Source organism: Carassius auratus, chromosome 8, assembly GCF_003368295.1.
Source record: "Carassius auratus strain Wakin chromosome 8, ASM336829v1, whole genome shotgun sequence".
Lineage (NCBI taxonomy): Eukaryota > Metazoa > Chordata > Actinopteri > Cypriniformes > Cyprinidae > Carassius > Carassius auratus.
In genome coordinates, this window is record NC_039250.1 from 1,898,008 (window position 1) to 1,913,073 (window position 15,066).

Below are 15,066 nucleotides of genomic sequence, written 5' to 3' on the forward strand. Positions count from 1 at the left end.
TCTCTGATGTTCATTTCCTGTTTCTGTGATTTCATCTCAAGCTGCATGTTTGTTCTGTCATTGCAAACAACAGAAACACAGCGATTTCCTTCGATTCTGTTACGGTGACACAAAACCTACTTTTTTTTTTTTTACTTCATATGCATGTTTAATTCAGTGAGTTGTGCTTATCAGCAATAATTATTTTATATAATTTTCTGTTTATTTTCTATATTATTTATAAAAATATTAAAAATGTTTAAAATTTAAATATAAATGTAAAAACAAAACAACGTATGATATAAATACTTAAAACATTTAAAAAATGTAATATGTATAATATATAATTTATTCATTTATTTATTTTTTGTAATTATTATTTTGTGGCTATATGAATGTACGTATGTCTGAGAATATTTTTTATTTCAATTCAGATTTGGTCTTAATGTTTGTCAATGTCAAGTCATGAATGAGATATATATATATATATATATATATATATATATATATATTTATTTTTTATTTTAATTTGATTTTTTTTTATAATATTTCAATTGTTATATTAACGTTAATGATTTTTGCTGATGGTTTTAGTGAAAGCACTTAAAAAACAGGGACTTTTAGTCCAAAAACCAACAATATCCTTAACAATCAATGCTAGGTTTAACAGCTTAGAAACTAGATTAGGAAGCAACCTAGGAAAGAAAAGAAATGCAAAAGTTTTTTACAGTACATTCTTCATTTTGCATTTTTACACACTACAGTATGAGTGGTACGCGACTGTATTACAGTGTCAAGTGAAATGTTTCCCTGCTCTTAAAGTTTGACATTATCTGTCAGGTCACAAGAGTCACAAGGTTTCATTTACAGACACTTTTTCAGACCGCACTTCTCTGATTGTGCCGTTAAAGCGAATCTGGTCTAATTGAGAAGGTATCTTTGTTTAGCACCACCTCAGAGACTCACATGTTTAATCAATCTTTCACTCCTCTCCACCTTTTGAAAATCAACTCCCTGATGGCTGAGAGGAAACTGTTGAACTTCAAACAAACCTTATGAATAATCTCCCCGAGACGCTATTCAAATGAGAGTTGTCTGATTGTGCGGCGCACGAGTGTGTGTGGGCATGTTGGGATACGATGATGCCGAACGCAGCGCTAGATAAGATATGACACACTCGACTCGAATGACAGCAAACCTTGCATTTTACTGACTTCAGTGACTCCCTTAAGAACTTCTGAACTAGTGTTCATTCCTTTATTTATTTATTTCTTCTGTTTGTGCTTCACAAGGTTTCTCCGGAGAAAAGGACACTTTTTAGGCAGATGTATGTGTGAATACCGGAGTAGCTTATTCTTTGCATTTGGAGGTTTTTGGTATTTTTTCTGCACTGTGATGTAAATGCCTTTGCATTTAGCAGTGTGTAATATTCTGAAATACAGTGATGGTGAAAGAGACACTGCCTTCACATCTTTCTATTGCGTCGTACTCACATGCATCACGGCCGGCGTTGTCTGATTAAACAATCTTGGAAAGCTGTTTTTATTATTGAATCACTAATTAATGAATCGGCTTGATGAATCGTTCACATAATGAACTTTTACTGAATTCATAAATGACTCCGTGCAGTCTTTCGTTTCAGTCGTGTCACACTTATGTTGAAGTTTTTTGAGACGACCTACAATGTTATAATTGTAAAAAAAATAGTCAAAACATTTACATATATATATGTAATCTAATATTGTGAAGTGTATGATTATAATATTTTAATATATGTAAATAATCTAATATTACAGAATACATAATTCTGTCATATTATGTCTATGTACATACAATTTCACTATAATAAACAGTAGGCTATTTTGTACTTGGCACTTTTTATTTTAATTAAACGTAATTAAATATTAATTTACACTAAAAACATTATTATTAAACACAAAATATTATTTATGTTCATAAACACACTATTCCAGTTTTTATTTTAGTTCTCAGTTCTTATATTAATATTTTATATTGTCATTTTCTTTTGCTCAAAGGTTTAGTAATTTTAGCGTGTTTGTTATTTTAATTCGTAAAAAAAAATATATATATATATATATATATATATATATATATATATATACACATTTTTTTTTTAGCTTTAGTTATTTACATAGTTAAGTTTATATAAATGAAAATGAGAAATATTTCATGCAACTAGCTGAAATAAAGTTTAATTTTATATTGTTTTATTTCAGTTAATGCAGCCAAGTAGGAAAAATCTATCTGTTTTTTTTTTCCACTATAATGACTGCATCAAGGGTATGCTAACTAGCTAATAGCTATGCTGGTTAACATTAGCAAACTTAATGTAGTAAATGCTTTATTTATTGTTATTAAATCCTTCGTGTCATTTGCCGAACTCATTTCAAAAACAAAACATGTCACTCTGTGCATTTTCTCAGCAGCATGAATCTGTGTGTAATTGCATGTGAGCGTCAAACCTGATGTTAAACGCAAGGTTTGTGTCTTCCAGAGTGGAGGAGATGGGCGCGCTATTGGTGAACCTGGAGAAGGCCAACCAGGTGAGTGCGGTGCCCTCCTCTCAGCCTCTGATTGAGACGCCGCGTCGCCAACATAATCACCTTCGTAATCAAGCTTTGAGTTTAATTAGACGCCCCTGCAGCCCCTCTTCCTCCCCCAGCACCCTCCTCATCCTCGCTCTCGCAGGCCCGTGATTAGCCGGCACTCTTTCCCACGGCGGAGGACAGGAGAGAGAGAGAGATGGATGCTGAGAGACGAGAGCGATGTGGTGAACGAGGAGGGCTGTTAGTTACCTCATTGCACTGATTGCTTCCTTTTTCCACTGTGATTTGCTTTTTCTCCCTTCGCCAGCAGCTCTTAGATAAATGATTCGAAAATGAGTCATTAATTAGCAGGCCGAGTGTGACAGAGCAGGTAAACTGTTTGAGAAGAAAGAAAGTGCCTGCAAGTAAACACACGCCTCAGCAGAACGCTGTTTTACCTGCGGCACCTGGAAATCTCCTCTGATTGGGCTTTCCAGGGCGTTCTTGCTCCGTTCGGCCTGATTGTACATTTGATTCTGGATCTCTGGGAACGTTTGGCCCTGATTTGTATTGATGCTCCCTCTGCCTTCTCAGTGTTTTACTGCACGCCTTCCTGAACCTAAACAGTCTGAAAGAAATACGGCTGAAAAAACACTTTGGTCTCAGGGTTGTTATAGTTAACTCAAACCATATCCCATAGAAAGATTAAATAAAGTCAACTATTTTTCATGTAGTACTTTTCTTTCACTTATTATGTGTTAAACAGTTTCTGTATGTACTAAAATAACTAGAACAAAAATGTATAGATATAATATATAACATATAACAACAAAAAAAATTCTACAATTTAAATGAAAATGAAAAATGCAAAAATAAAAACATAAAAGTGGCTAAAAACTCTTATGACACCAGGGGTTTTATACTTCACTAAAACTAAAAATTGTAAAACTAAATTTTAAAAACTTTTTTTTTAGCTAGTTTCTGACCTTATTTTATCTTGGCGCATGAGAAAAAATAAAAATCGAATAAAAATGACAAAATCACACAGTTTAAATTAGTAAGATTTTGACTTAAATTCAAATTAAATAACAAAAAAATAGTAAAAACAACCACAATGCAATAAAAGTGGCACCAGTGTATTTATAGTTTTATCAAATTAAAAATACAACCATAAAAAAAAAAAATGGTTTAAATTGTAAATAAAATGATTATTATTTCAGCTGGTTTCTCATTTGAATTTAGCTTGATATGATATATAATAATGATTGAGAGATGAACAAATAAGCCTTTCTCAAAAGCCTGATGATCATATTTGATACTTAATTATGAATTTTCTAAAAAAAAAGAAAAGAAACTGGATAATCAAATAAACCTGTTTCAGTCTAGTAAGTGTTCCTCTTAAAATGTGAGTTACAACATCAAAGTTATTTTTATGTTTATGATGCAAAAAGTTACATGAAGCACAAGTTGTCTCGTATGCTAAAAGCCCTTTTACTTGGAAAAAAACCCAAGTCTAAAGTATCACACAGGTGAAGGAAGGCATGGATTAGATTGTGTTCAACAGGTACATCAGCAAAGTTTGGATCATTTTGAAATCTATGCATTTATTATTTCAAATGCTTTATTAAAGTGTTGCGCAAGTGTCTAAATATTTTTGGGGTTACTGCACACACAGACTCCTCTGAAGTTTTCCAAACTTGTGTGTTTGATGGCAGAGAGCGGATCTGGCCCAGAGGGAGGTGGAGAAGCTGAAGGAGCAGCTCGCTGGCACTTCTAAAGGGACCGGCCCATCAGAAGACAGACCCAAGGAGGTAGGAACGACTCTCTCTGTTAGATGAAAGCCAAAGTGCCACCTTAACACGACCAATCTGCAGTGGGAGGACACCATCAGATGCTCCCACACCACTGGAACCTCATTAGTGGCTCTTTGAGGCGCTGTGATCACAGGAAGCTAGAGAGCGGGAGCAGATTTTGCCGTCCCCCTGATCTCCTTTCATTTGTGGTCTCAGGAGAGGAAGCGCGAGGAGCGAGACGAGACCTCGCTGTCCCGGCTGGAGGCGGTGCTGTTCTCCAAGGACCGAGAGATCCTGCGACTGCTCGAGAGCGTCCAGAGACTCCAGTTCACCTTACAGGAAGTCCAGGACTCCTCGGCCAATCAGATCGCAGAGCTGGAGCGGCAGCTGGCCTATAAGTCAGAAGCTATAGAGGTGAGAGCCATAATGTGAGGTCAGGATGGTATCATTTAAAAATAAGTAATGTTGATAATTATGGCGACAGATTTGATGTGATTTTCACACATTTCTGGTTGATTTGAATATGCTTTCAGCTGCTAATAAAAGTGTATTTGCATAGGTGCATTAGTTTTCACATCTTCGTTAAGTTTGCTTTTATCCAAAGCAGCTTACACACACTTTTCCAGCAGTTTCGTAAAAGAGAGCAAAAACTGCATTAACAAACATAAACGTATTGCCGTTTTTAATATTCACTATGGATCCATTAAATTTATCAAAATATGCATCACAGTAAGATTGTCGTTTATAATAAAAGACTGGAACAATGATGCTGAAAAGTCAGCTTTGATCACAGGAATAAATTACATTTTAAAACACACTGAAATAGAAAACATTTATTTTCAAACTAAAAAAATATTTCACATTATTGGTGATTTTACTGTATTTTTTAACAAATAAATGCAGCCTCAGTCAGAGAGAAGAAGAGAATTCTTTCAAAAACACAAAATCTTACCAACCCCAAACATAAAAGCATAATTTAGATTTTATAAGAGACCAAATAAACCAGTCTTACTCCACCTGGGTTGTGTTTTCATCTGTTCTGTAATGATTCATGGATGTCCCATGTGTCTCCACAGACTCTGGAGGCCAAGCTGCAGTCTCAGGTGGATTATGAAGAGATCAAGACCGAACTCAGGTGAGGTTTTGCTGGATCACATGCTGTGAAGGTGATGTGTGATGACAGTGATGTTAACGTATCATCGTGTCTCCTCCAGCATCCTGAAAGCCATGAAACTGGCATCAGCCAATGGAAGCTCATCCCAGGTGAGTGTTATTCCTGTTTAACAGTCCTGCGTTATATTGACCCTCTCAAATAAAAGACACATAAAGTTCTCCACAACAAACAGTTGCTTGCATCTGTCAATGAGGAAACGCCACAGCGATCTGTGTGAACGCCTCACTAGGATCATCCATAATGCATCGATCACGAGAGTTTAACGTGTGTGTGTGTGTGTGTGTGTGTGTGTGTGCGAGCAGGAATCGGCCAAAAGCGCTGAGGCTCTGCTGCTGGACAAAGACGCCTTTCTGCCCTCTCACAAATGTCTTGTGGATAAAGTCCGAGTGTTACACAACAGCGGTAAGCGTGTGTCTGTTCACGTTCACTGATGTGCTACTAAACTTTTCCCTTTCGTCTTTCAAGTACAAGGACAACAAACTAAAAACATTAAACAAATATTTTAGTCACTTGAAATAAATGTTGTGAAAAAAGTGAAAATAAAATAACTTTGCCAAAGCAGCGTTTCTCGTTTTCATTTGGTTTAATTTGTAGTAAAATAACTAAAACTGAAATATTAATGAATATTAATGAATAATAATCATAAAATACACACATTATTAAATAAATGCATGTATACGAACATAAATAAATAGATGAAAAAATAAAAAAATGCTAAAATTTGGAATGAAAATAGAAAAAAAAAATAATAATTAAATTATTTAAACAAAAATATATATTCTGTATATAACAGTATCTCAGTGTTACTCATTGGAGTACCATGTAAATACCGTGGTACATGAATATGTTACTCATTTAGAGTCATGATATATGGTACTATGGTAGGAAAATATTGACATTATCACTAAATTTGAACTTGATGTTTTTATAATAAGTTACAATTACTTTCGGTTTCTTTTTATATACACATTTAAAGAGTGGCTGTCATAAAAACATGGACTGATTTATTAAAACATTAAAGAACAGTAAAACAATTATAATGAATGTTATATGTTGCATATAGCATATATTTAGTTTATGGTTACCAGATGTTTTTTTTCCTGAGTTAAATGTGATGTTTCATGAATTGTTTACAAGCTGTTTTACTGAAACACTGATTGACATGAGAGGATACGGATTGTAAAGTTGTACTCTTTCTTTTAACTTATCTTCAGATGTCTAGACAAGTTTATTTTGTGTTGAAACTGGTCTTAATGTGGAGGAGATGATCAGTTCATGTGCAGTCTGTCACTGCGCTTAAATCCGTGCTCAGTTTTATCAAGCGAACATGTCTTTTCTCTCTCTGTCGAAGACGAGGGTCACTCTGAGGACTCCAGTAAGGACGTGAGTCGCCCGGCAGGGTCCTATTCCTCTCCTCCAGGAACACTGCCCATAGATGGACGCACTTCCTCCAGCCCGAGACCGCCCAAAACTGACACGCCTTCCTACATCCACGAAATGCCCCGCCCCTTCTCAGTGTCTCCCTTCTCTTGCGAGAAACTTCCCGGAGATCAGCTCCTGCAGAAGCAGCTCCTGTCTCCGCTCTTCAAGAAAGACGGCAGCTCCATCATGGCGTTCCCCACCGCCCTCTACGCTGCCAAAGCGGCTCTCATGTCAGCCAATCAGAACGCCTCAATGCCCGTCGCAATGGAGACAGGCATGCCAAGCGACCAATCGGAGAGCGGAAGCTCAGGGGGAGGAGACGACGATCAGCTGGACACTGCAGAAATCGCCTTCCAGGTCAAAGAGCAGCTGCTGAAACACAACATCGGTCAGCGTGTGTTCGGACACTACGTGCTGGGCCTCTCGCAGGGCTCGGTCAGCGAGATCCTGGCTCGCCCCAAACCCTGGAGGAAGCTCACCGTCAAGGGCAAAGAGCCTTTCATCAAAATGAAGCAGTTCCTGTCGGACGAGCAGAACATCCTGGCGTTACGCACCATCCAGGTTCGCCAGCGAGGTGAGAGGACCGAACCCACCCATATAGAAATATAGACACATAAAAAATGATTCAGACACCTTCAAAATGTATCATATTATCACAGGTTTTTAGCAACATTTTTGAAAATAGTAATAAAATATTAGAAAGGTATATACCAAAACGTGATCAGGTAAAACATAAATATAGAATAAAACTATATATATATATATATATATATATATATATATATATATATATGTATAATAAAATTAATTAAAATTAATAATCAAAATGAAATACTTACATTTACAAAAACATTTTTGAAATTAATATTGTAATTAATACTGGACCAACCTGAAAAAAAAAAAAAATAATATATATATATATATATATATATATATATATATATATATATATATATTAATAATAATAATAATAATAATTAGACATAAATTTGACCAAACATTCCATAACAATATAGCAGAACATACTTAGAGATATAATATTTTAATAATGCTTTAAGTTAATAAACTGCATGAGTTGTCTTCTGATATATTTTATTAAATGATATGTTTTTTAATAAATTAATATTACATCTTTTTATAATATTTTTTCATATATGATATTTTTAACTAAAGCCAGGTCAATTATATATATATATATATATACAGTATATACTAGTGTTTCTGTTGGATAAATTTGATACATTTGATTAATTGACTAATATTTCTGTAGCTAATTTTTAAAGACAACATTATCAACCAATCAGATTTTAGTGTGAGGGATCATTTTAAGTTACAGTAAATACAATAATAAATGCATGAATTTCAAATCACAACAAATACTACTATCATATATGAATACTTTACAATTTAAATCATATGTAAAAATTGATAGCCTGAATGCACTACTGTAAGTCGCTTTGGATAAAAGCGTCTGCTAAATGCATAAATTTAATTTAATAAATGTAATTTAATTTAATTTAAATGTAAATAATATTTTTTTAAATATGTATTTCTCATTGAGAATACCATCTTCATGGTTAAAATAAAAACATCTATATTAAATACACAACATTTTATTATAATATGACCCTGACATGTTCTGGACAGGTTCATTAGAGATCACACCCAACATTATCCACCTGCTATTTCCCTCACATTATGGAAGTCACATGTCTGGTGAGCTGTGTTTCATGTCTTTGACCATCTGATATCCTGAAGATGTCTCATCCCTCGAATCAGACCCCCAGAGAGAAGCGGTCCGGTTTCTAGCTCTTCCGCACACGCTCCTAAAGCCTGATTTGTTGTGGTGCTCTCAGCTCTGGGTTTGAAAGTGAAGCGTTCATGTGCTAGCACACCTGCGCTTGATGCCAGCGTCTCAAAGGCGGTCATTGATCTAGCGATCAAACGCCAGGCTTTGGAGCCGCTCTCTGATCAGCCCTCCTCTCTCTCCGACAGGGAGCATCACTCCTCGCATCCGGACTCCTGAAACTGGGTCAGATGATGCCATCAAGAACATTCTAGAGCAGGCCAAGAAGGAGATCCAGTCACAAAGAGGTGAGTACAAAGACCCCTGAACCTCACGCTGCTTCCTTCAGCACAACACAGCGGCTCTGATCTGACTGTTGCATGATTGTTTTACATAAAGGGACGCCTGATGTCTGTCTGAATCATCTGCATTCTGTTCAAAATGACTGACTTCACTACAAAAAATAATCAGATCTGAGGAACCAAAATGTGTGACTAGACAGTATATCCTGATTTAAATGTATTTTTGTCATCACAATATATTTGAAACATAAATATACAAAGAACAGACATTTTAGCAGCATTAATATGTGCTTAAATATGTATTTAAGCCTTGCTATAACAACATTTAGTGAGGTATATACAAAAAAAAAGACGTTTAAATTAATAAAAAAAATTGCAAAAAATAAACTGTAAAATTTTAAGAGACCATAATTTAACAATTTATTTTTTGCTAATTTTTTAATTAATTTAAACGTCATTTATTTTTGTATATACCTCACTAAATGTTGTTATAGCGAGGCTTAAAAAAAATGTTTCTCTTACTGTCCTGTGTAATTTTGCTTCTTTAGTATATTTATTTGTAGGATGTAGAGATATAAAGACAACTGATTACAGATATTTTCACAGTGTCTTAGAGTATTGACAGAGTAGAGCATTGAATATTTTAATCATACTTTTATAATAAAAAAAATGTAAGCAAGCATAATCATACTGTATATTGTAAAAGAAAAAAAATTTAAGACGTTCTCTGAAAATATACTACTAATACACTGCCAATAAAATGTATGTCTGCTGTATTTAATTATTAATAAATAAATGCAAGTAATAATAATTTATATTAATTTAATGTTTTAAATATTTATTTTAATTATTTTATCAAATACAAAATATTAATACAATGTAATATTTTCTATATTATATATAATATTTAAAATATTTTATTGTATTATCAAATACAAAATATTAATTTAATTCAAATGTACTATTTTAAAAATATTTAGTATTCATATATAATTTGCTTTTAATTAAAATGATTTTAATATTGTATTTTAAATATTAGTTTAATAAATAAATATCTGTCTTCACACTTGCTAGTTTGGCTATAATTATAATACATTTTTACAATAATTAAATATTTGAAATATTTATTTTACTAATGTATTCTTAAACAAAATATAAATTTAATTAAATATTTTTATTATTATATAAATATTTAATATTAATGTTTTAAATGCAAATTTTAATATTATAAATATTTTTGTAGATATAATAAATAGTAGTTATTTGTCTACACGCGGTGTGTCTAGTCTAGCATGTCATACTTCTGACTAGCAATGCAAACTCCTGTTGTGATCTGTGTGTGTCGGCCAGGAGAGTGTAAGTCGTCTCTGGGCTCTGCATCAGGACGAAACAGCTCTGGAGGAAGCAGCAGTTCAGACGAAACCATCAAGAGCATCCTGGAGCAGGCTCGTCGAGAGATGCAGGCGCAGCAGCAGGCTCTGATGGAGATGGAGGTGTGCGGCCGGGCGTCCTCCAGCGAGCGTCTCGCCCTGCAGGACCCCGCCAAGCCTCATCCGCCCCCCACACCGCCCTTCATCAAACAGGAAGAGGGTGTGTCCAATCACACCGGCAGCCCTCAGACGCCCCTGAGCGTCCTGTCCCCCGCCGCCTTCGTCCAAAACATCATCCGCCAGGTGAAGACGGAGATCGGCGAGACCGGTGCGTATTTCGACCAGCACTGGTCCACGGAGCGCGGGGCGGTCGTGATGATGGGCGGCACCGCTCGCCCCTTCACCTCAGTGTCTCCGTCGCTCTCCTCCTCCTCATCCACGGGACATGCGTCCATGCCTCGTCCCTGGCCGCGGATGGAGAACGGAGACTGTCCCGTGAACGGCGAGGAAGCGTCCGCCCCTGAGGACGAGCCCGTGTTGGGACGGCCGCAGGAGATCAAGGTTGAGCCGGACGCATCGGTCAGCGGAGAAGCACGGGTGTCGTATTACCCCACCTACATCCCCCGAACCCTGAAGCCCACCGTCCCGCCGCTGACCCCCGAGCAGTACGAGCTGTACATGTACCGCGAGGTGGACACCCTCGAACTCACCCGGCAGGTGAAGGAGAAGCTGGCCAAGAACGGGATCTGCCAGAGGATCTTCGGAGAGAAGGTGGGCGTGTCGTTAATAACCACGGTTCGCAAAAAACGTCTTACAAAACGTACTTTTATTCAGATCATGCTACAAGATCAGTGCAGTGTTTACAATTCAATATTTTCAATTTAATAATGTCTATTTACCCAATAGCATGAAGCATTATTAAGCGTGCTAATAATCTAATAAGCTAATAATAATAATTGATATTCAAAGCTGTTACTGCATAACCATAACATTAGGAAAAATATCAAATATGCTATTTTTGTAACATTTTATTTTTACAATTATGTGTGTTTATAATTTTTTGAGCTTACACACTGATACGTTTGCATACACAAACTTTTTTATTAGTAAAATAGTATTATAATATTATTTATTATAATTAATATACTAATATTTTTTCTTAATATTTTCTTTATTAATTTTCCTTGACAATTTTTTTAATATTTATTAAAATTATGATAGTATTTCTTTTTACTATTATTTAGCTTTTTTAGGATTTAGTTTTTATAGGGTTTATTATTATCATTATTATTTTTATTATTTTAGTACTTTTACAGGGATATCTGCTTAATTTTAATGAAAAGGATGGTAAAATGACTTTTTTATTTTTTATTTAATTACATTTTTGATAGTATTTCTTTTTCTTTTATTTAGCTTTTTGGGGATTTACTTTTTATAGGGTTTATTATTATTATTATTATTATTTTAGTACTTTTACAGGGGATATCTGCTTAATTTTAATGAAAAGGATGCTAAAATGCTAAACATTTTATTATATTATATTATATTATATTATATTATATTATATTATATTATATTATATTATATTATATTAGATTAGATTAGATTAGATTAGATTATTATAGTTTTAGTCAATGATAATAACACAGCACAGACACAGCACAGCTGGAGAAGAAGTTTACCTGTAATGAGTCGAGATCAAATGAATCAGTGCATGAAAATCTGGCACAAATTGTATCTTATTGTGTGGAAATGGCATAAATCTATTTTGGTATCTGATACCCACAAATAAATTTTTTTTATTATTTTTTTTACTTTCTTAATACATGTTTCTGGTCTTACTGGGAATGATTCATCTGTGCATTTCATATAATTAAATATAGAAAACTTATAATATAGTGATACTCCTTACTCCAGTCTAAACCTGAATGTTCTTTGTGGAAACAGTGATACATTTTTCTGGATTCTTGAGTGTAAAGTTTAAAAGACCAGCATTAACTCGAAATAGAAATCTTTTCAAACATTAGAAATGTCTTCACTGTCACTTCTGAACATTTGAATGCATCCCTACTCAATAAAAGTGAATATGTCTGTAACTTCCTGATGCTGAACTCTTGAGTGCTGGTGTAAGTTCAGTAGTGAGTTGCTGGAATGCTTTTGCTGCCATCTAGTGGTCAGTAGAATATGGCCAGATGTATATTCTAGCTGATTTCAAACAGTGGTGTTTCTGTTTTATTAATTATGGATGTTATTATTGTCTGTGTGTCTCTGGCAGGTGCTGGGGTTGTCTCAGGGCAGCGTGAGTGACATGTTATCCAGACCCAAACCCTGGAGTAAGCTCACTCAGAAGGGACGCGAGCCGTTCATACGCATGCAGCTCTGGCTGCTGGACCAGCTGGGTCACGCTCTCATCCAGGGTCAAGGTCAAGGTCAAGGTCAAGGTCAGGGTCAGGGTCAGTCATCACCACAGACACACAGCTGTTCTGCAATACTGAAAGAAGTATAGCTTTGTATTTTAGCATAAGTTTATTCTTTCTTGTTTCTTATCTGTATTTTGATTTAAAAAAAATATTATATTAATGAGAAGCAACAATCTTAGGAAACAAATGACACGCATTATAATAAAAGTTCTTAAATAATATTACAGTGAAGAGACCTTGTAGCATTTCAGTATTGAGAGTTTTAGAGGGATATCTGCTTTATTGTAATGAAAATTATGACAAAATACAAAACATTTGATCATAAGTCTTCACTTACTGTACTAGTTAAAAAAAACATTGTTTTTGTCTTTGCATTTTGATTAAAAAAATCATAGAATCAAATTAGGTATATAAAAAAACCTATTAGAAATAAGGTTGTATTATTATTATTATATAAAAACATTTTTAATATACTGTATCATTTATAGTATAAAATACAACAGCTTATATTATTACAGTAAAAAAAAATTGTTTGCCTTCTGGTAGTGATCGTTTATATGATTAATTGTCATTGAAATTATGGGAAAATGCCAAACATATTACAGTTAGGCTTCATTAAATGTATGCAAAATACTATTTCTTATTTCCTGCATAGCTAAATAAATAATTACTTAATAATATCATAAATTGTTAATTATTATTATAAATTGTTATTTCTTATTTAGTTTTTTTGGTGTTGTTTTTCCAGTGCAAATGTCTAAAAATTCCTAAGTCAAAATAAATTTACTTGAGATGCAAAATGACTTTTTATAATAATAATAAATAATAATACTGCTTCAAACATGAACAATTATTTGTGAGTGGGGTCAGAAAAATAAAAGGTAAAAGAAAACTTAAGGTAAAAAAAAACACTTCTTTTGTTACCCCACTGACAGCTAAACCCACTTAATTATAATAATATTTAATGATTTTTTTATTTTTTTTTTTAATCTTGATTTAAGTGCACTTAGATATTTGTATTGGACAAAATACAATAATATTGTAATGAATACATATATTTAAGAAAAAACTTTTTTGTATGTTTCTGCTCCTTTTGCTTTCGGTGTTGGTATTTTTAACATAACAAATGCACGTAAAATGCTTCTGACTGTGAATGCTCCTCTCATCTCCGACGGCTGGTTCTCAGATAAGAGCCCCGTGACGAGCCGCTCGTCCCCGTCTCCTCCTCCGAGTCCTGAGGACGCTCACCCCAGCGTGACCCTGGAGCCCGTGAGTCTGGCGCTGGAGAGCAGTAAAGAGAACCAGCAGCCGCAGCACACCGAGCCCCACGGAGGGAAGAGCACGCTGGGCATGATGGTCCCGCAGCAGCCCCCCGCACCGCTGGGCATCCAGGAGCTGGTGGCCATGTCCCCGGAGCTGGACACCTACGCCATCACCAAGAGAGTGAAGGAAGTGCTGACCGACAACAACTTAGGTGCTCTACGGCATTTTTACCAGTCTTAAGAGTCAGTTTTTCAAAATTGAGCTTTATACGTTATATGAAAGCTGAATAAATGAGATTTCCATCGATGTATGGTTTGTTAGGATCGGACAATATTTGGCTATTTGAAAATCTGGAATCTGATGGTGCACAAAAAAATCTAAATGTTGAGAAAATCACCTTTAAAGTTGTTCAGATGAAGTTCTTAGCAATGCAGATTACTAATCAAAAATTATGTTTTGATATATTAATAGTAGGAAATGTATAAAATATCTTAATTGAACGTGATCTTTACTTAATATTAGGGGTGTAACGATACGCGTATTCGTATTGAACCGTTCGGTACGACGCTTTCGGTTCGGTACGCGGTACGCATTATGTATACCGAACGGTTCGTTGGAGTATTTAATTATATTTGAAAAAAAAAAAAAAAAAGAGAGAGATAGAAATATAATGATATGCGTTCAACAAGGTAGCCCAATAACCCAAACAACGTAACAGGCAACGCCCCTGACACTCCCGAAGAAGAAAAAAACACCATCTTATATGTTTATGTTAGGCTACTCAGCAGGCGCTCGCTCACTCAGTACGCGCTGAAGGCTCGTTGCAAAATAGCCAATGCGTTTAACAGACTAGAAATGAGAAGATCCTCCAATAACCAACAGGTCTGGTGTTTGGGTGCACTTTGGATTCCCTTTAAGCTATAATGGTGATGGCAAGAGAGTGGTGGATAAAAAAACAACGGTATGTCGCATCTGCAACATGACAGGGTACACCAGCGGGAATAAAAAAAA

At 35.0% G+C, this 15,066-nt stretch overlaps 1 protein-coding gene across 3 annotated transcripts in view; it reads left to right on the top strand.

Annotated features, from left to right (window-relative positions):
- cux2b (cut-like homeobox 2b) overlaps positions 1–15,066 on the top strand; it is a 148,836-nt gene that overhangs the window by 128,229 nt on the left and 5,541 nt on the right. For 2 of the 3 annotated variants that reach the window (XM_026268992.1, XM_026268994.1), the window contains 11 exons: positions 2,495–2,543; positions 4,241–4,336; positions 4,535–4,732; positions 5,395–5,453; positions 5,533–5,581; positions 5,795–5,894; positions 6,844–7,488; positions 8,910–9,008; positions 10,353–11,143; positions 12,648–12,825; positions 13,979–14,266. In XM_026268992.1, the coding sequence (XP_026124777.1) occupies positions 2,495–2,543; positions 4,241–4,336; positions 4,535–4,732; positions 5,395–5,453; positions 5,533–5,581; positions 5,795–5,894; positions 6,844–7,488; positions 8,910–9,008; positions 10,353–11,143; positions 12,648–12,825; positions 13,979–14,266 (2,552 nt within the window). The remainder of the gene's footprint in view (positions 1–2,494; positions 2,544–4,240; positions 4,337–4,534; positions 4,733–5,394; positions 5,454–5,532; positions 5,582–5,794; positions 5,895–6,843; positions 7,489–8,909; positions 9,009–10,352; positions 11,144–12,647; positions 12,826–13,978; positions 14,267–15,066) is intronic. The other variant, XM_026268993.1, reaches the window with a different exon arrangement.